General features: G+C 49.9%; 3 protein-coding genes and 1 long non-coding RNA gene across 7 annotated transcripts in view; all 4 read right to left on the bottom strand.

Annotated features, from left to right (window-relative positions):
* The window catches only part of SYS1 (SYS1 golgi trafficking protein), a 114,872-nt gene that overhangs the window by 45,498 nt on the left and 43,321 nt on the right, over window positions 1-26,053 (bottom strand). Inside the window, exon 3 of one of the 2 annotated variants that reach the window (XM_032767416.2) lies at window positions 21,548-21,629. The exons of the other annotated variant lie outside the window; for it this stretch is intronic. Coding sequence (XP_032623307.1) covers window positions 21,626-21,629 — 4 coding nt within the window. The 3' untranslated portion in view covers window positions 21,548-21,625. Of the gene's footprint in view, window positions 1-21,547; window positions 21,630-26,053 lie in introns of those variants that run through there. 2 annotated transcript variants of the gene reach the window in all.
* Window positions 6,258-13,601, bottom strand: PIGT (phosphatidylinositol glycan anchor biosynthesis class T). The gene is made up of 12 exons (XM_032767349.2): window positions 13,381-13,601; window positions 12,955-13,132; window positions 11,898-12,025; window positions 10,942-11,042; window positions 10,587-10,673; window positions 10,110-10,197; window positions 9,914-10,011; window positions 9,331-9,496; window positions 8,731-8,931; window positions 7,779-7,944; window positions 7,488-7,571; window positions 6,258-6,839 (listed from the first exon to the last, which is right to left on the bottom strand). Exons 1-12 carry the CDS (start codon window positions 13,562-13,564, stop codon window positions 6,587-6,589), a joined length of 1,734 nt encoding a protein of 577 aa, XP_032623240.1. The 5' UTR covers window positions 13,565-13,601; the 3' UTR covers window positions 6,258-6,586.
* Window positions 17,145-19,144, bottom strand: LOC116817375 (uncharacterized). Its single transcript, XR_004371891.2, has 2 exons — window positions 18,457-19,144; window positions 17,145-18,110 (listed from the first exon to the last, which is right to left on the bottom strand). It is a non-coding gene; the product is annotated as an uncharacterized LOC116817375 (long non-coding RNA).
* The window catches only part of DBNDD2 (dysbindin domain containing 2), a 49,128-nt gene continuing 42,257 nt past the window's right edge, over window positions 19,183-26,053 (bottom strand). For 2 of the 3 annotated variants that reach the window (XM_032767407.2, XM_032767406.2), the window contains exons 2-4: window positions 21,477-21,629; window positions 21,057-21,200; window positions 19,183-19,732 (exon numbers count right to left, since the gene is read on the bottom strand). In XM_032767407.2, coding sequence (XP_032623298.1) covers window positions 19,530-19,732; window positions 21,057-21,200; window positions 21,477-21,629 — 500 coding nt within the window. In that variant the 3' untranslated portion in view covers window positions 19,183-19,529. Of the gene's footprint in view, window positions 19,733-21,056; window positions 21,201-21,476; window positions 21,630-23,106; window positions 23,187-26,053 lie in introns of those variants that run through there. The other variant, XM_032767408.2, reaches the window with a different exon arrangement.

The following is a 26,053-nucleotide window of genomic DNA, read 5'->3' as shown; positions in this document are numbered from 1 at the left end:
TGAATTCATTGACAACTTCACTGAGGTGGCACAAAAATGGTTGCAGTGGCACAATAGGGCCGCCTCCTCTCTACCCCTTCTGAACCATGGGACTTCAGAGCCCCACGCTCAAACAGTAGCAAACCAGGAAATATTCAGGTTAAGATCTCCCCAGAAGGGATGGTAGTATGACAAGAAAAAGCAAGCCACAGGCTCACCAAATGCAGGAAGTGCTCCATTAAGCTGCCGATTTGCACACAACACAACCTTAACTCTGCCCCCTAGGGATGCCAGCACCCTGTACTCTCGCTCTTGTGGGAGTGGGGTAAGATGACAACAATGGACTTGTTTAGGACACACTTTGGGATGGTACCACCATGACTTTCATGGGAAGCAATAATATGGACACCACCTAGAAAATGAGGGCAACCTAGAGAACCATAACACAGAACCCAAATTCATCACATGACACGTAGAAGCCTGAACAGACTAGCACAAGTCTGAAATAAATGGCAGAAACTGGTGGATGCCTAGGCACCTGAGGGTGCAGGAGGACAAAGAAGATACTAATAGCAAATCAAAATCAAGATGAAGCAGTTTGATCAATCCAAAATGAAATGGAGTTTGGGGGCAATTTTCAGGGAATTATCGAGTGAAACCTGAACAGTTTGAATCAGAATGAAAACGAATTTTAAAATTTCACAAAAAGAACAGGAGTACTTGTGGCACCTTAGAGACTAACAAATTTATTGCAGCATAAGCTTTCGTGGGCTACAGCTCACTTCTTCGGATGCATAGAATGGAACACACAGACAGGAGATATTTATACATACAAAGAACATGAAAAGGCAGAAGTATGCATACCAACAGGAAGAGTCTAATCAATTGAGATGAGCTATGGTCAGCACGAGAAAAAAAACCTTTGAAGGAGAACTTTCTCCTCACACCTTCTATGGGTCATCTCAATTATCACTTCAAAAGGTCTTTTTTCCTCCTGCTGAGGATAGCTCATCTTAATCGATTAGACTCTTCAAGTTGGTATTTCCACCTTTTCATGTTCTCTGTATGTATAAATATCTCCTGTCTGTGTGTTCCATTCTATGCATCCGAAGAAGTGAGCTGTAGCTCACGAAAGCTTATGCTGAAATAAATTTGTTAGTCTCTAAGGTGCCACAAGTACTCCTGTTCTTTTTGTGGATACAGTCTAACACGGCTGCTACTCTGAAACCTTTAAAATTTCAAAATCCTTCACACAACAGCATTTCCGTTGGCTGCACAACTCTAGTTGTTAGCCATTTGAATGGTGACTGTGTGGCTAAAACAAAGAGGCTCCATGTGCCCTGCATGATGTCTGCCAAGCAGTTGCAATTACTCCTGAACCCTGGGATGCTGGGTACTGTACAAAGCCAAATAAAGAGACAGTCCCTGGCTCCAAGAGTTGACAATCCTTGTGTCAAACTGCTGCATAGAGAGTCCTATAGAACTGCATTAACAGGGGCCCTGATCTGGAATTGTGATGGGCATAAAGAAAGTGACAATACTGTTAGGTGCAGGTAAGGTAGCGTTATTGTCATAAAGGACAGAATTAAGGCTGTGTGGTTGTGTTAGAATTTTAAAATCTTTCAGTTTTTCAGTTCTAATCTGGATGGGCATGTCCCTTTACCTATCTTTTGCATTATTCTGCGTCTTTGCAGGTTGGATTTAATCAACAAACTGGTCTTTGCAAATATCTGCTTCTAATAATTTCCTTGTGCCCAATTTAGCCACCTTCACCACTTTTATTGTAGATAGCTGCTAGTCACTGCCATAGATGCTGGAACCAGGGGTGTGGGGGGTGCTGCAGCACTCCCTCACTTCAAGTGGTTTCCATCCCATACAGGGTTTACAGTTTGGTTCAACGGCTCTCAACACCCTGCTCAAAAATTGTTCCATCACCCCGGTCACTGTCATCTGTGCATGCCACAAAAAGGGTACCCAAGGACATAGTCCTGGAAACACAACAAAATCTTACTGTCTCAGCTTCCTCATTTAGTGATTTGGGGACACCTTGTGGCTGTAATGAGCCACTGCAGAAATGGATATAGTTAAAACTTGGAGAAAGAGAGGAGAGAAAAGTAGAATGAAACTACTGTTGTGGGTAACTAATGATTTTTCTGCACTGAGTGGGATGATGCTCCTAGACTAGTGATGACACCAGCATTTAAATGTGAAACATCTCAGCTGGGTCTTGTAAAATTCTCCTTATTCAGTAGCCTAGGGCAAGCAGGGTTTTCTTTGATGGGAAGAAAAATAGCAATAAGGTGCACTGCTGCATTTTAGTCTGGACCTGGTAAGTTTTCATGTTTAGTTTGCAAGGTGCCTTAACTAAATGAGGTGGAGAATCAGAAGCTGAGTGAATCTGGAATCTCATGAGAACCATCGTAGGGGGAGTATTCCAGGGGTGAAACACTGACACTTTCACACCTTGTGGTCCTGCTGCTGAGGTTTCATGTGGATGGAAGCAGTGAAGAAATCTTGGTAATGTTCTCTCACCCGTTTGCGCTGTGATTCTGTAGAAATGGGGGAAGCCACTGAGGCAGGAGGCTGAATTTAGGGGAAATGCACGCAATCTGTTATTTAAGGTAGATGTACACAATCCAGAGAGATGCTACCCGCAGTGTAGTGAGTAGCATTGAAGAGGCTCTGCCTGGTCTCAAACCTGCCACTATATAGAAAACAGGTTTCAAAACAAAGGTACTGTTTGCTACTAATTACTCTCCCTAGGGTCAGATATTACTTTTTAAAAACAAAGAGAAAAAGAGTGGCTGAGGGGATGCTGTATATCTGGAACAAAAGGTGAGCCACATGGCTTGTGAGTCTTTAATTGCACAAGAGTTTGTTCAGTACTGCCACTGCCAGAAAAAACTGTGCCTCTCCAATCTGCTATAATCTTTTAAGCATAATCCACAAAATAGTGCATATAGGAGAACAGGTTGGAGTAGTTTATTTGGGCATTCAAGGAGCCTTTGACAGTCCCTCACAAAAAACCTATTAAGGATATTAAGTAGTCACGGAAAGACAGGCAAAATATGGTCATGGATTAAAAACTAAGTAACAGAGAACAGAGTAGGGATAAATGGCCAGTTTTCAATATAGCAGATGGGCAATAGCAGACTGCCCAAGGATCTGCATTAGGACCATTATTATGATCTAGAAAAGAGAGTTAGCAAGGAGGTAGGAGAAAGTCCAGATGGGCACAATTATTTGATGAGAACAATTGCTAACAAATGCAAAGTGATGCACACTACAAGAAATAATCTGAGCCACTCATATACTTTGCTGGGATCTAAAATTAAGCATCACTCAGAAAACAGAGCTGGATTTCATTCAGTGAAGACCTCTGCTCAATGAGCAACTAAAAAAAAGCAAGCAAACTGTTAAGGGATAAAAAGGATGAGATGGAGAATCATACTACAATTAGGTTAGTAGTGGTTCACCCTCACCTGAGATACTGGGTTCAGTTCTGGTCAGCCCATTTCTAGAAATCAGAAGTAATAGAAATAAAGGGAATTCTGAGACAGGTACAAAAAACGTCTAGAGGCCTGCAGAGACTTCATATAGAGACAGAAGAGACTGGGATTGTTTAGTTTGGAAAGGGAACATCGCAGAGGACAATACAAGTGACAAGTACAGAGAAGGTCAGGAGGTGCTCCTATTTATCTTCCCATTTTGCAAGAGGACAGTTAAAGAAATACAACAACCTATTTAAAACCGATATAAGGACATCTCCCCTCACCCTCTCCCCCCTCTCAAGAATACAAAAAAGGGTCAGATCCATAGATAACGAGAGCATCCTCACTTACACTAGAGAGGGCAGCAAAGATAAGGGATCTGAATCCTCATGCCTCCAATTGCTGAGTTGGGAAGAAATTATTGCCCACAGTAGAGTTGCTTTCTCTAGAGCAGCTAGTTCTGGCCACTGGGAAACAGCATATTGGAGGAGATGGCGCTCAAGGCTGACACTGTGCAGCTGTTCTTTTGTTCCTCTAAGAGATAAGCGGTTGGCAAGGATATAATATCTTTTAACAGATAAAAACACATCTTCCTGGCAATAACTGAGATATAGGGAGTAGCTCCTGAGGAACCAGGCAAGGCTCATGGAGCCCTGCTAAGGACACCAATCCCAGATCTGGGCTGGGGAGATGCAGATCCTGTCTAGGTGCATTTATAGTGTGATGTTTTGACTTGCCCGTTACTCAGAGCTGCCTAGATGAGGCCAGCCTAGCGTCCTGCAGCGTAGCAAAGACATTGTGTAGGCGGCTCTTGCTCCAGATGACTGCTCAGTACTCTGAAATCCTGATCGTCTTCCTTCACTGCACCAGTGGGGCCATGTCACTAAACCAGATTTATAATGAAAAAAGAAACATATGGATGTGGGGCCCTGGCAGGTCAACTTTATATCACTGTGGGCAGGAAGAAATCATCAGCCTTCAAGTTTGGTTCTCTTCCATGTGCGATGACGCCACCCATCCACCAATCCCAGCTCCTATTTGCTCTGCCACTTAGGAGCTGTGCATTTTCCATGGCCCTGGCTCCAACTAGAGCAGGGTTCCTCTCCTTGGTGTCTGTTTAGCATCACTACAGCAGCTCCAGGAGAGAATATTCCCAGGAAAAAGAGGCTGTAAACAGCTTCTGGCTAAACCTCGAAGCAAGGCCAAGGCTCAAGCCACACCCCTGCTATTCCTGTTGCACCATGGGGAGAAGGTGCCACAAACCCCAGACCAGAGCAGAAGAGTGTAGGACCTGTGGCCATGTTGGGCTGTGAGGGGTGGTGGCTGTTGCTTCTCTATTTAATGCCCTTCTTTGTTCTGTCTTCAGAATTTTGCCAGCTCAGCCCCGAAGATGGCCCCTGTAGGGCAGTGTTGCCAAGAGATTTCTATAATTCTACATCCAAGTCCTCTAACAATTATACTACAGAGGCTACAAAGGTAACAGTAATAGCTTCATCCTGCTAGAGGAAAGTCTCCAGCCCAGTGCAGGCTGCTGAATGTGACCCAATCCCCCTCCCCACAAAAAAAAACCAACCTCATGTGGCCAATCAGAACCTGCTCAGAGCTAAATGAATCATTCATAACTTTGGCCTCTTTCTATGAATACATTTTGGTCTGTAGCTGATTCTCTGAGTATCACTGTGGAAATTCAAGATCTTTTGATCAGCTACATGCAAGTGATACATTTCTGTTCCAAATGGATGAGAGCGACTCTTGGAATCAGGATCTAGGGTAATCACAATTATACTTATATTTTCTTTCCACAAATATTCTCCAAGATTCCATTAAAATTCAGTTTTAGCAACAGCCAGAGCAGTTATCATACTCCTGGCAAGCGAACACCAAAGAATTGAGTCCAACCTCCAAGAAAACATATGGAAAACTTCAAAGTAGTATTTGGAAAAGTTTTTTCAGTTCTCTGCCTTGAATAACGACCGCCAAAAACTGGAAGATGCACACATCTGCATTCACACGTTCACGAGCTGTCTGTGCACAAATCAGATCATTGTACCTTTGCACTCATTTGCTCCTCATGCCCTCCCTAGAGAGAGAACCCTGGCCTTCTGCCAAATCTTTCAGCCCCTGGGGAACAGAGACCCCCACATCACTGCAGTTCCTCATGCTAAGTGAAATGTAATTAAATCTACTTCAGAACATAAACTGATCCAGGCAGGGGTCAGGTGAGACTTTGATATCTATGTGCAGCATTGCCCCATCGGCAAAGGCCACGATGGAGAACTGTTAGCTTCTCCTGAAGTCTCACCGACAGGAACTGACCACTGCTGCATGCAGGACATACCCATGGCCTGGTTCAAAATGGCAGGTGGTAAGATACTGGAGTAGATAGGGTCAGTGCTCTGCTCAATCTTGTGCAATCCTTCAGTTTTGTCTCCACACTCCATGTTCACTCTCCAGTTGAACTTTGAGAGTTCCTTGCTTACTCCAGCCCGTGCAACTCTTATGCTGACCTGCTCCTGCAATATCACTACCAAGAACGGTGGACAACTGTTCATTTATGGTGGTTGCCAGGGCAACAAAAACAGATCTGCCATTGAAGTGGAACATTTCCAGGCAGGGGGTAAGAGGGTACTTAACCAAGATGCCCAGCTCCACAGCTGGCCCAGGAAAGGAGCCAGGAGTGAGAACAACTGTCCCTACAGGGCAGGGCTGACATGGGAGGCTAAACGAGGGGACAGAAGAAGCTGGAACCCCCCACCTTTCAGCTACAAAAAAAGAACAGCACAGGCCTACAAAACAGCTCAGATTTATTTCTGGTACCTTTTTACAGAACATAAATTACCCCTCCCCAGAACAGGACTATCATGCCTCTTTCCTGATCACTTGGCTCTGCACTTCCCTGTGATCATGGAGCTTTGGGACTACAATTCCCAGCAGCCTCTTAACTGGTGGAAGTTATCCCTGCTATCTTGGCTTCAAGGGCTCCAAGAGACAGAGGTACATGAGGCAGCAGGAGATAAGGCAGCAATGTTTTCCTGTCCTCTCACAATCTCCCTGCAAGCCCTGGCTGTAGCCCTCCCACTGAAGCCCACATTACATGCCCACTGCATTGGATTCTCTCAGAGGGGTGGAACCCCTCTGACTTTGCGGATGATGTTGGCCAGTCGCTTGGCCAGGCCTCCACTGCTTGGCTCTTCCACATGGAAGGTTCTGGTCAATAAGTTGTAGAAGGAGCCATAGCACACGGCCACCACAGTGCAGGTCAAGCAGATGACGTTATATGGCATGCTGAAGTCAGGTGTTGGCAAGTTCACCAGCAGTGGCTCCGTGTAGAGACGCACAAAGTAGCTGGAGCCATCGGAAGAAGGAAATCTGGAGATGGAAGCAGGAGGGGTAACATCATTCCATGCAAAACATTCCAGTAAGATCCTTCCTAGTGCGATGGTAAGCAATGTTGCCCACCTGCTCTCACAGTCACCCCAAAGCTGCACTTATTACACCCTGCTCAGAACCTGGGCCCTTCTCTCCAGCCAGCATTAGACACACCTGCCTGGTCATCTCTGAAGTCCCATCATGAACCTGAGCCCCCTTGGGAGAGGCCGACAGCATCCGAGAGAAAAGCACACACAGGAGGAATAGTTCATTTGGGCACTATCCCACACCAAGTGCAGGGCCTACAGGGGAAGCCACTCTGCAAACTCTGCAGGCTCATATTGAACCTGTGGCTGCCCTACATGAGACCAAACACACACAGATTGTTGTATGTGACCTTCTCATTCTTCCCACTCCAGGAGCTGACCATTCCCCTCACACGGGCTCCTACGGGGTGGAGTTTGTGTCTCCGATTCTGAACATGTCACTGAGAAGACTACTGAGTAACTCTACACGGAACTGAGTGCTGACACATGTACGTTAGCACCTACCAGGTGTGAGATCCATGTGCAGCAAGTGCCTAGGAATTCCAGCCCAACACAAACAACCCCTCCCTTTCCCCAATTGCCAGAGACAAGGTGCACTCACAGTGAGGTGAAGAGAGGACTCTGTTCTGCATCCTCTGGCTTCATTGCTATGACACTTGGCACCAGGGCACTCAGAACAGATGGACTAAGGAGACAAAAGCAGCAACAGAGTCTGAAAGATGCAGTCTTCAGTCATGCTACAAAACAAATGGCAAACAACACACACACCAGGAGCCAAGCCTTATGTGAGGCATTGGGCCCAGAACCCATGACAGGTCTAGAAAGGGAAAGCCCCACAGAAGCCTGGCCCACAATATGTAAGTTACCCCAAAGCAAGGGCATATGGCTTTACCTCACATAAAAGCCGTGATTGGGGTCAGGGGTATACTCTGTCCACTTCAGTAAGGCTCTCTCGAACTGGATGGTGATCTTGGTGACAGAGTTTGCTGGGAGCTGGATCAGCATTTCCAGCAGATGGGGCCGCCTTCGGTCCTGAGCCGGCTGGTAGTGGATATAACCTACCACCAAAGACAGTCACATGTCACCCTGCTGGGAACTTTCCCCACTAACACAGACTGCACTGAGCGATACTGTTGCCTCCACCCTCCCCTACGAGGGCACAGGATTACAACCACCTCAGACAACCTTTCCCTATGGCTTCTGCTCTCCCCACTTGGAGTATGAGCTACTCAGAGCAGGGACTGTGCTATGCTCTGTTCTGGACAGTCAGGGCTTGGCATGTAATTCACAGGAACAACATTAAAAAGCAAAAGATGCTCAAGTTGACCAGTTCTCACTAACCCAAAACAACACAGAAAGATAAACACAATTCTCATGTCAGAGAGGCTCTGTGACAAATACCCAGGATGCCTCACCCCATCTATCAGACACTACTGTAAGGGAAGAAGTTCTCACCCACCCCTGCTACACATCCCCATGGAGGATAATGGAATGCCCACAGACAGACTGTTCTGTGTGTGTCCATTATCAAGCCAACCCCATTACTCTTAAAGTGTAATGCTCATGAGATCATGGCTGTAACTGAACTGATGCGTACAAGTTTCGTGAACACACAGCTCTGCTCAGACACCCCAGTGCTGGCTTGCTGTTCTTCCATCCCCAGAACTCTCCTGAGCAGATGCTGCTGCTAGTGCTAAACTTGAGGGTGTTTCTGAAGTTAGCTTTCCAAAACAGCACAGTGTACAAGGAGCTCACACTGAACCCCTGGTGACTGGGCAGGGACTGATCAGTCGCTGGAATGAGACCCTGGGGCCAGGGAAGTCTGCACAGTGTGTATTCCTTACTTGGTTTGTTTTCCTTTCCCTTGGTGGTGATGACCAAAGTGTGAACATAGAGTCTCAGGTACCAGGGTACAGTCTCCAGTAGTATCACAGGGAAAGCCCGGTATGGGTGGGTGTTATAAATCAAGGTGCTGATTTCTCCTGTCTGCAGGCCATATCCACTCACATAGCGCTGAGCATGGAGCACAGGTGTTGATAGATCCACTGCAACAGGGAAATCAAATAGGAGCTAGTAACACCAAAGCCCAGCTGTAACTCTGAACACAAGAATACTGTTATCCACTCAGGAAGGAGCTGAGAGGCCGGGGGCACTTCCCTTTCACATGGCTCCTACTGCCTCCTATCTCGCATGGAGCAGAAGAGGGGGCAGGGGGCACCCCAGCACAGAGTGGGATGGAGGAAGGGTCTCCTGAATGTTGCTGCTATATGTCTCTCCCCACCAAAAAGCATGCAGTCCTCTCCTCTTTCTTAGGGCCCACAAAGTGACTAATAGCAGCAAGAGTCTGAGTATCCCCATCCCAGGTTGGCATATTAAGAACTGGTTGGGTGGGGGGAGCTGGAGTCATGCACTGTGCAGGTAAAATGAAGCCATTAGTCACTCACAGCTGTCCTGGGGCCGTTTCCATTTCAGCTGCACGTTGAGGCTGCGAGACACATTAAAGAGCGAGGGGCTCAGTAAGTCATAGACTGCATAGGTTCTCCTGTCTCCTTGGACAGATGCTTCATGCACGGACAGTGGAAGTGGGGTCACCTCCAGCAGTTCGTTCTCCTGAGAATGTAAGCAGAGCACACAGGAGGAAAGGCAACTCTTGCATTAACCAGTAGACAGAAAGATGGTCCTTAGCATTTCACGGCATGGAAATGACTGGCCCGTACTCTGTCTAGGAACGCTCCCCCAGCACAGGGCCAGCTCAGAACCTTCCATAACACTACTGTAACATCTCCATTTCTGGACAGTACTCTAATAATTTTACTCTTTCAACAGACACATCCACAACTCACAACATGAATCATTTCATCAAGAATCCCGTCCCCACAGGGAGCTCTGGGTGACGGCACTGCAGGGCAGTTTCATCTCCGCACTCTGAAAATTGGAGACAGCAGACAATGCTGCAGGGAATCCAAATTCCTTCTAACAGGTTGCTATGTCATGGTACTAAGCAGGACAATGAATAGGAAGTGTTACCTGGGTCTTACTGGAAATATCAACATAGATTTTGCTCTCAGACGCAAGAGGACAAGCTTCAGTGACAGTGCGTGAGAACATCTTGAAAAGGGACCAGTCTGGAGAAGACAGACACACAGAGCGGTCAGCCAGGATGCGAGCAAATGAGTCTCAGTGCACCCAGAGAACACAACATAGTGCAGGTTATTCCAGTTACCTCTCTTTCCTTGACCAATGGAGAAGGCGTCAAAGACCACGGTGAGGGTCTGTCTAAGTTCCCAGGAGACACTCAGACACGAAGCATCCTGGAGGACAAGACAAACCAGAGACTGTATTCAACACAAACCCACCTTCCAGAAGGGCAAGACTCATCACAAGAGGGAGATGAGGTTATAATAGGGTCATTAGACACACTGCAGGGCCCAGATGGGACTCATAAGAGTGAAGAAGGACAATATATCACTTCAATGTGGGTGGATTAGGTCTTAATCAGCCTATTTCACAAGGGCCAGGGAAGAGCTGTTCCCTACAGTGTATGCTCCAGGGCTTTGTCTGGTATAGTTTACCAACCCAAATGATTAGGAAATGCTTCCTAGTGTTCTGTCTATATGTTCATTCCTAAAGCATCAAGGGTCTTATCAGCTTGTCCAGAAATGCTCGCTACTCCCAGCTTTTGGACACTAGTGGGGCTCACCCTGCAGATGGGGCGGATATGCACTGCCTGGGAGTGGTAACTGGTGTGGAACAAACGTTCAGCCTTCAGCAAAACAGCAAGACCAGCCTGCAGACAGTGAAAGAGAAAACATTATTCAATCACCAGCTACATATGTAACCACCACCAAGCTATCAGGTGCCTCAAACTTTCAAAGAGCCCAGCAGAGGCTTCACCTCTCACCAAGTATCCCAACTCCACCTGCTCCTGCTGAGATGGGAGCAGGACTCCAATGGGAGTTATAGCGATGCAGTAACATTTGCTCTTTGGGAACCCAGCTCCAAAGACTCTGGCGATGACCTGATCAGGCAGTGGAAAGCTTGGAATTTGCCCTCACCTTTGAACCACATGGCAGCAGCTTTTTCCAAGGCGTGAGGTTCTCAGTACAGACGACCTCCCGGGGCAAGACGGCATATCTCAGGAGATGGTGATCTGTAACTGGGATGGGGGAGTGGAGGGTTAGTAGCCTGGTGTTAGTCTGTCCACATGCACCAAAGCAACACTTCTCAAAGCTGATCAGTCTCTGAAGGGGTCTAGAATCCCATGAGCTCTGTGGAAAAGGGAGGAGACCACTGCGGGGCCACTTCATTAAACAATGGATGAGGGGACAGCTGCGTGTATCTCCAACATATAGGAAAAAACCCTCTGGTCTAGTTTCTGGATGAATAGCCTGCAAGCTTCCAGTCCTCATTACTTTCTACAGTTCTTTGCCACAGAGGGGCCTGAATAACTTGAGGTATGGAAGTTATTCTATTCAGGTTCTTATCAGAGGGCCTTTAGGTCACTGGTTCAAATCGAGCTGAGTTTGGTGGGGACTAGAAGCTGCTTCCAGCTGCCTATATGAAGTTAGTTTGACATTTCAGTTCAGTTCCTAGTCTGCAGGTATCGGCATCACAATAATCACCACAACTGGCACTAACTGACCCCCTTGTCAGCAGTCTCAGAAAAGGGGACGAGGACCGAATGAGCCAGAATACCCAAATTCCCCCCCTTTCCCCTTAAAGTGGTTCCTTCAGGTGAGGAATGAAACCCTGGTGGAGGTGAATCTAGCATGGCTGCTGCCCATGCTATGTATGTCCTGTGGACACAGATGGTTTCAGTTTCTAGAGCTATCTGATACCTCTCCACTTCCAAATTCACTTAGATGACCTACCCTTAGGATGTTAGCATAACCAAGAGTTCTCCCAGGACCTGCATCCTCAGTACCACAGCAACAGTGAAGTGAACCGTCAACAATCAATAAGCATTCCCCCACAGAGCAAAGCCAGTCCTTTCACACACGTCCTGTCTCACCATTGGCCAAACCCAGAGGTTTGAATGATGCAGTTGGAGTGACGGTGTTGGTGGAATCAATGAAGTTCAGAGAGGCACAGAATGTCCCTGAGAGGATGTTACTAAGTTCTTTCCAGGCTTTATCAACACTGAATGAAAAATATAAGAGGCAACAAGTTACACAACTGTCTCTCTCCCAAATCTATATGGGTCTGTTTGAAATTAAAAAATTTGTATAGTGTATTTGATAAATGAATAGATCATTGCAAAGAGAGCACTGTTAATAAATGTGTAAATATCACTACTAAGCCTTAACCAGACAACAATAAAACAAGGGCTTTGGAGACAGCCAGAAAGAAATGAGGATATAAGGAGGTCCATGGAAGTAAGCTAGAAATGATATTTCACAGCACACAAGGACTACAAAGGTATCATGGTTGGGGCGGGAACAAGAGAAATGGAATCTTGTCAACATACAGCCCACAAAATAATTACACTTGCTCCAACAGTGAATACAAATATTCTTTACAGAACATCACAGATGTGCACAATACGTTGCAAACACAGGGCCAGATCCTGGCACCTTTAGAATGAATAGCAACTTATTCCACACTTTCTTCCAGACATCTAGAACATTACAAATTCTCCCTTGTGAGTGCAGTTCTCTAACCCAAGGGAGACCACACTGCAGCCCAACCTACAGTGAAGCTAACAGCCAGACTATAGGTGACAGCAGATGATAGAGAACTATATGTTAGGACCTTGGGTCAAATTCAACAATGAGACAAGTAGATGCAATGCAGTTTATTTATAAGTATTTCTATGCCCTCATTGCCATAATAGCCAAGCATGCCCATTTATGCCAGCAGATTAATCACCCCACAATATTTAGAGGCTACCAATCAGTATTAAAAATGTGAGTAACTTCAATATAGTCCACTGGGAATCAGTCAGGTGTGGCCCTTGGACTGATGGGAAGAGGCCAATGCCACACCATTGGGTGGGTGAAGCTTGGGCATTGCCTCTAGCTGTAACTTTCTTTTAGAATGGTTACTTTGGTACCAGCCGAGACACTTACTCAGTGACAGAGTCCTGGAACCAGACCCAGAGCTCAGCCCCAGCTGGAGCTTGCAAGTAGGGTTGTCCCCAGGTCCGTGTTCGCCAGAAGCCCTGAGTGAGGGACAGGTGCAGCTCTCGAACCAAGAACTTGGAGATGAGCTGACCCAGAGCCTTGGGGAAGAGCCTGTAGTGAGAGACTGCCGGGAGCAGAATGAGCGGCGCACGTGCACGGTGAGTCCAGGAGGTCGTGTGCCCAGTCATCCCGGCCCACCCAGCGCCCGGCAGCCCTGAACCGAGCCTCAGCCCACCGTTCATCCTGCCTCACGGCTCCCTGGTGCAGCCCAGCCCCAGCCCCGGCCCCGGCACTGAGGCAGGACGGTAACGGACCAGCTCCCCGCAGCCCAGAACCCCGCCCCACACCCAGGTTACCAGCCCCGCCCCTCACCTCCCTCCCGGTGCAGCTCCGAGTCCCAGCGGGCCCGGAACTGGAAGGTGGCGGCGAGGTCCCCGGAAGGCAGCGGGCTGAGCAGCAGCTCCTCCCGCAGGCTGTCCCGGGGCGGGCCCGTCGAGCCGCCCGGAGAGCCCAGCAGCAGCAAGAGCCCCAGTACCACAGCTACAACCCCCGCCATCCTTCACACTTCCGCTTCCGGCCCGCTCATCCAATAGGGAGGCACTTCCGGCACCGACCGTCCAGAGTCCGCCGGGAAGGGCGGGGGGAGAGGGTTGCTCAGGGACTTCACGCAGCAACGGGGCGGGGCCTTAGCCTCGCACCAGCAGCGTCCCCGTTGCCGCGGTGACCCTGAGTCCCCCACGGCGCGTGGCGGCGTTTGGCGCGGCCGCGGGGGGCACAAGCGCGACACACGTGCCTGTCCCGGGGCGCGTGCAGCCGCACCCCCTGGGCTTGGCCTCTCGCGCCAGGAGTTGGACCCACGTGGCTCGTCCTTTTCACAGCCCCCCCTAGACGCGGGGTGGGGGGGTCGCGGGAGCTCTAATCCCGTCGCTGCTGGCAGCTCCGGGTGTGCACCCCGCTCTCTGCAGCGGGGAGTCCCCGCTCTGGCCTGATCAGCCCTTAGGGCCGGGGAGCCCGGTTAGTGCTGCTTGCAATGGGACATGTGCCCACAGAGAACTGACAGGAGCGGGACCCACCAACTGGGCTCACGCAGGCCATGGAGCAGCTACAGAGAGGGGCCTTTTGGGTCACTTTCCAGCCTGCTCTGGGACTGGACTGGATCTGATGCAGTGCCTTAGGTGCAAAATGCTCCTTAGCCTATTCCCTGCCCCCCTGCTTGCTAGTACCCCTAATCTAGAGTCACACTGGAACTTGTACCCTAGAGGTGAAGGCCTCTGTACCCCATTGCCTAACTGAAAAGACAAATTCTCTGGCCTTTCCCAGTTCTGTGGAGTTGTCACCTTTCTTAGCTATGGATATTTTTTGGGGAGGGTGGGGGAGATAGAAGTTAAGATCTGTTTTTCAAGGTGATAGAACATGGATTATCCTGGGAAAATGAGTATTTTCTGTGAACAGAGGAATTATATCAGATCCAACTAGGATCCATCTAAACCAGTGGCTTGTCTCTGTAGTAGATACTTTAGCAGATGCTAAAAACACACAATAGACAGTTATGTAATAATTTGCCCAAAGAGGAAGTTGCTTCCTAATACTGAAAGCTAATCATGGTGTATGCTGTGAAGCAGGAAGGTTTATATTCTATAGGCATGTTTACCTTAATATATATCTCGATATACATCCACTTAAGCATGTCTGAAAGCTGTGTCGGTAACTGAGTGCAGATGCCAGAGTCCATTACTAGGGTCAGGGTGTACTGATCTCTCCACTTTGCCTTGCTTTTTTATAAATTTTTTCTACATGAACTTAATGGCATGGAAATTCCAGTTCTAGAAGTATGTTTGGGTTTTTAGGGCCTTTGTCACTTGCTGTCTAACATTCTACTGCTTGCTGCTGTTTCCAATATATCTGTGGTTTAACACTGGGATTACTTGTCTAATGAATATCCTCCAAGCACCGCGTTCCTGGGTTTTGAGGTCTGTTGAAAATCTGGATTCTGGAGCTGTCAGTATGGATGACAGCAGGCCTGACCACTTCCCTCAGCACTGAACAGATGGAGTGATAAAGCAAATTCGGACCCTGGCAAACTTTCCCTTGTTTGAAGGGCTTGGTTAACAAGCTTGTTGGCAGTTATTTAATTTCTTGTGGAGCTGGGATGTTGAGTTTGTTGCACTTTACAAGTCCCGGCACTTGTTTTTGCTCTCTGTGCCAGCGTGAAACAACATCTCACCAGGCCTACTCTGCGAGAACATGTTCTTATTTTCCACAGGGGCTGTGTGTGAGGCAATCATATTTAATCCCTGCACTCATTTTTAATGTCTAATTACATTCCCCACTAGAGGGCAGACGACACACATTTGAACCTGAAATTTTATTGAACCATTAACCCCATGACTACATTGCAATCTCCTCAGAGTTAATGGATTATACAACACAGGGCAGGTTTAGCATCTCACTAAGAATAGTCTGACCTGCCTACCTTTCAGCAAAGCTTTAACATATGCCAAAGAGCAGGATCTTACATTATAGGGTAGATACAGTGCGAAGAGCTAGCCGTGCAAGAGACCGCCCCCCCCCGGTCCTGCCCTGATTATCCTTAACTATATATAAAAGCTACTCACATCAGTTTGTACCTCAGTCTCTCAGCCAGACAAGCAGCCAAGACAAAGTGCTGTGGGTCGATGTGTATGTAAAAAATCATTCCTAAAATACCACAGTCCAAAGTTGTATCATTTCTGCCATCTCCAATGTCTGGGGCGTACGCTGAATTCCAGAGTTCCCAAATGAACAAAGATAATGAATGAGGCTGCAAGTCTGTCACGGCGGTCACGGATTCCATGACTTCCTGTGACCTTCGTGACTTCTGCAGCAGCCCCTGGGCCAGCAGCAGCAGTTTGGGTGTGTGGGAGGGGGCTCAGGGCTAGGGACAGGCATTGGGAGGACCGGGGCAGTGCTTACCTTGGGGTCGGGGTGCTCCCCGGCTCCCTCTGGCATGGCCCTGCAGCTTCTAGGTGATGGAAGAGCCAGGGGGCTCCATGCGCTGCCCACAGACCCTGCCCTTGCAGCTCCCATTGGCTGGGAACCGCAGCCAACGGGAGCTGTGCAGCTGGTGCTTGTGGCAGGAGCAGCCCATGGAGCAACCTGGCCCCTCCGCCGCCTAGGAGCAGCAGGGACATGCAGAGTCGGGTAGGGAGCCTGCCAGCCCCACTAACCCCCCACCCCAGTACCAGCAGGGATCCTGGGCTGTGCATTGCTGCCCCACCCCCTCCAAGCATGAGTGGGCCACCTCCCCCAGCACCTATGATGCCCCCAGACCAGCTCCCCCAGAGCACCCACAGCCCACCAAGATTTATTTAGGGATATATAGTAAAAGTCATAGACAGGTCACAGGCCGTGAATTTTTGTTTACTGCCCATGACCTGTCCATGACTTTTACTAAAAATACCCATGACTAAAACGTAGCCTTAATAATGACTACTGTGATCCACACAAAATGTTCAGAGACAAGTCTCCGATGTTGGAAGTGCTCCCTCCCTAAGAACTGATGGACGTGCAGGAGAAGTTCAGCTAGCTCATTTAGGGCTTGATCCTGCAACAGGCAGAGCACGCTAGCTCTTATGTAGTGAAACACTTATGCTTAAGGTAAACACATGCTTGTGAGTAAGCCCATTAACTTCAATTGGCTAGCCACCTGCTTAAATGTTTATGCTTCTCTACATCAGGGCCAGAGTGCTCCGCAACTTGTAGGAACAAGTGCTTGCTCAGAAGCCCATATGGAATCTAGACACATGAGCTCCTTGCCAGGACTTTATAAGAGAATGTGAGGGACTCCAGGTCTAGGAGATTGGATGGGAGCTGCAGATGCTGCACAGCAGAAGGTCTGGCTGGAGAATGTTTTGAACCACACCCAACATCTGGAGAACACCTGCCACCATTCTGACTTGCAAAGGCACAAACAAGCACTCAACGCAGCCCCAAGCAATACCCCCAAACTCACAATGTATGCCCAGCCTCAAGCAATACCACTGAGACCTGGAAGAGCACTCCTGTAATGAACATGCCAAGCTTCTCAGCACAGGGGTAGAGACTTGCAGTACTGGAATGCTTCAGCTATGCATGAGCCAGGATGGCCAGAGGCACTGGACACACATTCTCTGGGCTTAGGAGACTCCCTGCACCACTCTGTCCACAGACTGCTGCAAACCAGCTCTGAAATCAGGGTCCTGGGGGCAGTCCTTGCTCAGCAGTGGTCATTCACTTCTTGGATTTTTCCACGGGTTTAGCTGATTGCTAGGACTATATTTGTGCTGCCTAAGTCTCTCGGGAGTTGCCAGTCTGCTGAGTCACTTCCTCTTTTCAGACCTTTCTTTTCCTTTTAATCCCTTTCTCTGGAAAGTGTTTATGAGGCAGTATAGTGGACAGAATGTGACTCATTGGCACCTGGCTTTTCGTTTGATGGTACTTGGGATGCTACATGGTGCACCCAGGGGCCAACAGTGTCTACTAGTATGTGTCTAGCTACTATGCAGCTCTGAATGCTCCCTGGGAAATGGCCTGGATCTAAAGCAATACCCAGCCTCTGTTATTTATATACCAGACTCCTCTCCTTGAGGATGCTCCATTTTCGTCATGGCAGTGACTTTGTTTTTCCTGTTACAGTTTCCTTGTGGCCAAAGCTTTCCTGTATTAGAGTAGCTGGTGGCAGTAGCATGCCTCCCTAAAATGGTGATATAGCCAGATCTGGGTGTGGCTATCCTCATTCCCAAGAGTAGGAAGAGGGCAAGACAAATAGCCAGCAAGGAGGAGTCAAAGTGACAATCTGTCCTTGTAACGCAGCTAGCCAGAGCTCCAACAGCCATGCTGGGTATTCTGCTGTGCTGAGGGGGCTACTCTGCTGTTGCTGCACCTGATAATTGGTGCTAGAAGGGTCACACAATTCATGGGGAATTGCATGAACACACTCATGGGGTCATGTTACAGATCACAGTGCTCCCACGCCCACCAGCCCTGCGGGTTTAGTGTGGGAATCAGTACAGTCTCACTGCGGTCTCAGGCTGTCTCCTCTGTAAGCACAAGTGCAATCAAAGCCCTTTGAAAATGCAAAGCACCTGTGAATGGCTTGCCAATTACAGAACCAGTTTCTCCTCCCTTGGTTTTCACACCTCTACTGCTAGAACAGGGCCTGACCCTCCCTGACTGAACTAACCTCGTTATCTCTAGCTTGCTTGCTAGCATATATATACCTGCCCCTGGAAATTTCCACTACCTGCGTCGTGAAAACAGAGTGAAAAGGAAACATTTCCATCCTATAGCCACTACCTGCGTCTGACGAAGTGGGTATTCACCCACGAAAGCTCACGCTCCAAAACCTCTGTTAGTCTATAAGGTGCCACAGGATTCTCTGCTGCTTTTACAGATCCAGACTAACACGGCTACCCCTCTGATACTAAGCACCATAGAAGTGCTCAGTATTATTATTGGGATGGGTTGGTGATTTGCCCCATTAACCCCCATAGTTCTCTCAGCGGTGGGTAATGAGGACTATACCACTTGTATTTATGTTGGGCAGAGGAATGGCCACTGGATTGGGCTGGCATCCCTTGTTCTCCGGCAACTGGGAAACTTTGGCCCAACTGCTACTGAGGTCTTGTCCTTGGTAGTGTCGGGGAAAAGCAACTCTCACACATTTTCCTATTTTCCTGTTATAGCCTTTGCCAGTCAAGTCTGCGGTTTTACTGTTTTAGCACTTTTTCTGTAGTCTTGACAGCAGGGTCAGCTGTTATCAAAACAGATCTCCTGGTTCCCCTTTATCCAAATCTAGTTCCTCTTTTGGGCCCTGAGTACATCTTTCTGCCTTAGCATGCCCTTTATACAGTAAAACAAGCTAAGTTAAAGCTCTAAATTATTTTTGCTCAAAGGCCTAGGGCCTAAGATAATAGAGGGGGGGTTATTTTCCCTAACAGTAGTATGGCTGTAAATGCTTCATGCCCTGCCTTTAAGCCTGTCTCCCCTCCCTGAGGCTCTCCTCTTCCTCCTTCTGCAGCCACTTCGTAGGCCAGCCCCTCATCCCCACCAACCACCAGGCATTCATGGTTCTCCAACAACACACACCATCCCTACGCTTATTTGACAGGAGTGTAATTTCTCTTGTTACATATTTGACTGCGGGGGGGGGGGGGGCGGGGTCCCACTGGGACTAGCGGGACTGTTGATCCTGCAGGGAGGCCTTGCCAGAAATGGGCACAGCTGAGGCCATGGCTCATGTAGCAGTTCAGATGAGTGAAGCGGGAGAGTTAGTAGCAAAGCCTGAAGAGTTAATTTCTGAAGCACTACACTACCCCTCTGTTTCTGCACCACTCTCCTGGCTGACTGAAGAACGTGCTGGGGGAAGCCGTCTCTCCGCTCCTTGGGAAGGGGAGACGGCTTGGGTTGTACTAAGCAAGAGTCAAACAACCAGCAGCCTTCCTTCCTCTCATGCTGGCAGGTCCATGCGGAGGGTGCATGAGGAGAGAGCAGGGAGCCTGCTGCTAGCTTCTGGCCGCCTGCACTTCAGGGCTGTCCTCCTGGGGCTCGTCCTCATCCGACTGCACCACGGGGGTCTCGACCCCCTCCTCACTGGTGTCCAGGCTGTTCAGGTCTGTGGAGACGGAGGATGTGGACGAGATCCGAGATTTGATCTCGGCTGCATTGGGCACTTGCAAGGTGATTTCCTCCTGGTAGTGGCTGGGCTCTGCCCAAGGAGAGAGGCAAGATTAGCAGAAGAAACCCATATGCTAGCATCTTTGCAGGCCTTGTGCCCAGCCCCTTTTACCTCCACCATACCCCTCCGCAGACAGGCTGTGCCTTCATCCCTTTCCCATCCCACAGCAGGGGCTACATATGTGCAGAGCGCCATATCAGTAGGGGCAGCAACTTGGGTACACAGTGTTTCTAGGCCCTTTAGGAGGAAAGAAGATGAGGCAGTGGGCTGGAACTATCCCTGTCAGGAGAGGTGGGGGATAGGAGGGATTTGGGTGGGAGTCACTGAGCTCAAAATTCTTATTGTCCATGAGCAGAGAGACATGAACTGGCCGTAAGCAGGACTGAGCTGCTGAGCTACCGATCCCTTAGCCCGACTTTGATCCCCAGCACAAGCCAGGCTGCTGCCGGAGCCGGGTCTCCTTCCCCAGTCCCAGACTTTGGCAGCAGGGCATGTGCCTCACATTCCTTCCCCATTTTTGGCAGTGGAGCCTTTTCCGTAAAATTCCAGCTTGGAGCCTTCATCTGTGAGGCCATTTAACTGGAACAGAGGAGAATCTGCCGCTAAATGGCTTGACTCATTCTCAGAGTGACTCATTCTCAGAGTCACTGCAAGGAGTGCAGTATGGGGTGATCAGGCTCCCAATGCCTCCTCCTCTCCCATTGGGGTCCCCCTCCCCAGACAATGAGCTCAACACAGGGTAACCTGCCTGGCTCTCCACTCCCCATGCGAGGAGCCCAGCCTGAGGCCACTATGGTGCTGACGCCACCCCCAACAGGGAGCTCAATGCAAGACAGTCAAGGTCTTGGCAGCCCCACACTTTGTGCAGAGTGCTCAGCATGGGCAATCAGGGCCCAGGGGAGAGTGAGTGTGGTGAGGAGTGTGGCAGGGTATGATGGGACAGTGGCTGCTCTAGAGCAGTTTTGGGGGACACGAATTCAGTCCCACAAACCTTAAAGAGCTCAGAGTGCACATCAGCCCTGAAAAACTTGGATCCATAATTCTCTGCTCCCAGCAATGGTGGCTGTAGTGTAGGCAGGGGACAGGTGTTTGTACAACAGTATCCTTCCCTAAGATTAGATGTTGTGATGCTGAAAATGCCTGTGCCCTTTCTGCACGGCAGCCTCCACTGCTCATGTATCGCCAATGGAGCCGTACTAGCAGAGCCGTGCTGGTGTGAACTTTTCAAACCCCACAGGCCAAAGCCCCAAGTTTTTTGGGAGAGTCACAGCAGGGCTTGGACTGGATCGAAGAACTGACCAGCTGGCGTGAAGGTTGGGGGGCGGGGAGCTAACAGGGAGGGTTGTGTACATACCTGGCAGGAGACCGGCAACATTGTTATCCTCTGTCCCGCAGCTGAGAAACACGTCCATGGTGTCCTGGTCAGAAAGGTCCATCATCTCTATCTGCTCCAGCATATCCACATTCACCTCCATGGAGGAAATGCTGCCCAGCGGAGCTGCAGAGACACGGGCCAGAAAACCAGGGAGGGCCCATCACTAGTGCCAGTCAGATGAGAACCTCTTAGCCCTGGACCGACAGCACTGAGAAGACGATGCCATGGGAGGCCAGCTTGTGGGACTAGCCTGCTGGCTTGTTTACAGTGTGAGCTCTGTGGGGCCCTTATCTTTATGGCCTGTTCAGGGCTCTATAAATAACAGGTCACCCCCTCCGCAGTGCCTTCCATCCCATTCTGTGTGTGACAGATGCCTCCCCCTAGCCCCGCGGCACTTACGTCTCCTGTGCTCTATCTGCAGGTGGGACATGGGGAAGAAGAAATCCACATCATGCTGGAAAACCTCCTCAAAGAACTTCTGCCTGTCACGTAATTTGAGCTGCTGCTGCATCTGCTCTGGCTCCAGTCCCCGCTGCCCATGCTCCATGTCAGCTGTAGAGGAACAAGGTAGAAGATCAGGCACAGGCTAGATGCAGTCAGATGGGGCATGGGAGATCAGCCAAGGCCAAGAAGGGCTGCATAAGTCTACCCTATTCTGTCTATCAGTGTCCTGCAGGATAGGTATTGCTCTCCTGCTCTACTTTACCAATGGGGGTTCATTGTGATTTGGTAGCAATGGAAGAGGTATTACAGGCCATGGAGCTTGCTCCAGCAGTGCAATCTGAGCTGGGGGCCACTGCTACTGACTCTGCTCCTGTGATATAGCCCAGTCTGGTGTCCACAGCTGGAATGACCATCTCATACTTTGGGCTTCCCCACCTTTCTTCCAGGGTTCTCAAAGCGCTCTACAAACTTTAACTCTCACCCCCTCTGTGAGAGGGGATTAGTGTTCTGTTATCCCCATTTTCCAGAGAGGGAAACTGAGGTACAGAAAGCAGAAGTGACTTGCCCAGGGTCGCCCAGTATCAGAGCCAGAAATAGAACCAAGTCCTCCTGACTCACAGGCCTCTGCTCTAACCACTAATCAGCAGTTCTCAAACTGTGGGTCGGGACCCACAGTGGGTCACAACCCCATTTTAATGGGGTCGCCAGGGCCAGCATTAGACTTGCTGGGACCCAGGGCTTGGGGTCCGGTCCCCTGTCTTTCCCCCCCAGAGCAGTGGGGCTCAGGCTCCGACCCCCTCTCTTTCACCACCTGGGGCAGCCGGGCTCAGGCTCGATCCCTCCACCGCCGGGGTCATGTAGTAATTTTGCATCTAGAAAGGGGTTGCGGTACAATGAAGTTTGAGAACCCCTGCACTAGATGACACTCCTGCCTTGCTTGGCAGAAAGGAAACATGGCAGCCCAGATGTTGACTGTTCAGGACTGTGTAACCAGAGTGCTCGGGTGTACGTGATATGGGGTAGTCTCAGCTCCAGCCTGTCACACACTGGTTTTCCTGCTGCCTTAATCAGAGAGTTGCCTCTGAATATTAACACAGTGGAAACTCTCCCAGGAACAGGAACTGACCCCGAGTGCCAGGGATACTGGACTGGGAAATGCGACAGTCATAAAATGGCGTTAACACCCCCACTCCCGCCTACAAACTCTCCCCTCCATACACCAGTCTATAATCCCAGTCTCCCCCCCCACACACACACACAAACAGGCTCCTCCATTCGCCCCACCCCCCTTCACACACAGCCAGCCTGGATCTTTGTATTTGCATTCCTTTCATCCCGCCCAGGGTTTAACTCTGCTCCCAAGAGCAATGAGCAGCCACTGAGGGAGGAGGGCTGAGCCCTCCTCAGGGAATACGGTTGTGGAGGGCCAGTTCCGCCTAAGCACAGCAGGGCCTGTCTCTGTCCTTCCTGCTTTAGGAAACCAGAGGAGCAAAGAACCTGCAGCCCTTCTAGCTTGGCCAATTGGTTTCCTGGACCCAGATCCACTCAGGTGTTTGAGTTCAATGGAATTTAGGAGCCTGAATACCTTTGAGGAACTGGGCCTTGCTGGTTTATTCCAGCAGCTGCCTGGATGCTTCCCGACTGGAGTCTCATTCCAGGATCCGTCTCTGCTACGCTTGCCCAGGCAAGGAAAATGTGACAACCCAGCCGGGCAGGGAAGAAACCAAGGAAACCAAACAAACATCCTAGCCTGTTCCCATCCCAGCACTCACCAAACCCACCTCCTGCTGCTGGAAGCGGGGCAGGAGGGGATCCCAGCAAAGGGCAGCAATTGCCTGGGATCCCCACCCTGACTGGATGGGGGCTGTGTCTGTATCAGGACCAGAATGTTATAACATAGGACCCAAGAGGAAACAAACAACTTCTTCCCTCTCCCACAGCACCTGCCCCAGGGAAACCCCTCAGGACTAAACTCCCTGCTCAGACACGTGCCCCAGGGACACTCAGCAGGGCTAAATTCCCCCCCTCTCAATACCTGCCATAGGGAAACCTCTTAAGGCTAAACGTCTTCGTCATCAGACATCTGCCCCAGGGAAACCCCTCAGGACTAAACTCCTGCATCTGAAATATACCGATCAGGAACCAGCTGCCAATGCTGCGTGACTTATAGCTCCTGGTGACCTGCACATTTCCCCCGGGATTCTGTATTCATTTCTGGTTCTGCTTGTCCCATTACTGCTGGGTCCATTTCCAGGCTCCAACCCACCTGGCATAAGTTCTGGTTCCAAGATGCCCATCCCAGGTCTAGGCCTCTCCACTTACTGCAGCCAGAGAGCTCAGTGCCAGCCCCTGCTGCTGTCTGTCTCCTTGTCCATTGCCAAGGGCTAGGCTGGCGAGATGCCCATGCAGCCAGGATCTCACACGGCTTGCCAAGAGACTAAACCCCGTGTTGAAAGCACCTTAACAGTATGTCGAGATTAAGCCCATTTTACTTTCCTTGCTGGTCTCACCATCTGCTGCTGCACTGGCCAGAAGCTCATTCTCCTCCTTATCCTGGTGCAGGGCCACACAGAATCCAAGCCCCCCCACCCCTTCGCTCCCACACATACTCGCTAATCCATCAGCAACTCCAGAGCTGTGTCAGAGAAAGGCTGAGGGAACAGCTATGACACAGAGGCAGGGAGGAGACTGAGGTGGTCTAATTACAAAACTCTGGGCTGCACAAGGAACAGGTTGACCCTGGAGGATTGTGTATCCGGCAATTAGCATTGAGGTAACTCTGGGCCCCTTTGGCAGCTCCTGCAGGGTAGCTAATGATTTAGTCATGGAGGCCACAGCAGTCATGGATTCCATGACTTCCCCGCACCTCCGTGACGTGTAGGGCTTCACGAGGCAGAGGCGGGATTGTGCGCCCCTGCCCTGAAACTGGGGCTGACAGGACCCAGGACCCTGCAGCCTCAGCCCCACAGCTTCCGCCAAGAGCTTCAGTCAGGGTGCACTCCCCAGCCCCACAGTGTCCCAGGCTAGGTAGGGGCTGCAGATGGAGCCGCGCACCCTAGCTCCGCAGTGTCCTGGGCTTGGTGGGGGCTGCATCCAGGGCCGCGCACCCAAACCCTGGGGCGTTCCTGGCTTGGCAGATGCTGCAGCCGGGGCTGTGTGCCCCTGCCCAGCAGCTGCACTGGGGGCAGTGTATCCCCCTCGCAGCTTCCATGGCTGTGCGCCACCCCCAGCTGCGGCTGAGGCTTGGCGGAAGCTGCAGCCAGGGCCACACACCCCTGTCTCGGAGCTGTGGCCCGCTGGCGGGGGGCTTGGCCTTACCATCCCCTCTGCCGTGGGACTCCATTCTTCCACACAATATAGCCCTGCCCCCAGGCTATTTTTAGTAATGTCACGGACAGGTCACCGGCTCTTGTGAATTTTTGTTTATTGCCCATGACCTGTCCGTGACTTTTACAAAAAAATAACCATGATAAAATCTTAGCCTTACTAATGACAAAGCCCAGCTGCATGGAGCCTGCCCTATCGTGCTTTCCCACCAGGGCAGTCACCAGCTTCCCATTGCTCCAGGAAAGCTGCAGCTGTAGCATTGTTGGAATCCATGGCTAACAGGATGGACCATCCAGTGGCTTGTCACAATTTTCCCAGGGAAAGTGGCCAGCAAAAAAGTAGTGCAGAGAAGCCAAGGTTCAGGTACTGGGGGCGTTAAGCTGCTCTAGTGAAATCCCTGAGAGCTGGGGACACTTTGGAGAAGGTGATCTTGAAGTTCTTGCACCTCACACTCCTTCCCAAGGTCCCTCATTCCCCATACCCTTGGCATCAACAGCATCCACAACCACAGGCTGGCGTCTACAACTACAGCATAACTCTGACTATGTGTTTGTACAGCACTAGCACAGCAGGGCCCTGTCCTCACTCAGGGGCCCTAGATACTATTGCAATATCAATATGAACCTAACAGATTAATAATACTGCCGTTTGGTGGTCCAATAGCCGATATGTTACAACTTCACTTTCCAGTAGAGCAACAAGACCATGTGATCTCCTCGGTGCACCTATTCCACTGGAACAGAGGACACAGTGGAAACAGGAACACACTGACCCCAGTCGCTCTAGTGTCGGAGGAAAGCACAGTGCCCTCGGTTCCCTTTGATCTGAGCCCTGTCTGTAGAGATGAGCTCCCAACCTCTGCCAGGAGGAGACACTGTCTGTATGCAGGGGAGGAAAGGGGGAACACACAACTATTCCAGTCTCAGGCCCTCTCTCAAGAACATTGCAGGATAAAGGGTAAGGCCATCCTAAGAGTTTGCAATTTTCTACACTGTTAATGCACACACTGTACATCTCTCTCCCAAGACATAATAATTACAGCCATGGGCTGTTCCCGGCATCCAGGAGGAGATGCAGGGAGGTGGCATGGGTTGGTACATGGGCTGCTGGTGTGTTACTCTCACTCAAGAGTTGTGCTACAGCCTCAATGGAGAAGATGTGCCTGGATTTATTAGCTAACTTGTCTGTAAATTCCTTGTGAGCTT

The sequence above is a fragment of the Chelonoidis abingdonii genome, chromosome 14 (genome assembly GCF_003597395.2).
Source record: "Chelonoidis abingdonii isolate Lonesome George chromosome 14, CheloAbing_2.0, whole genome shotgun sequence".
NCBI lineage: Eukaryota > Metazoa > Chordata > Testudines > Testudinidae > Chelonoidis > Chelonoidis abingdonii.
This window is presented reverse-complemented; position numbering and strand designations above follow the sequence as displayed.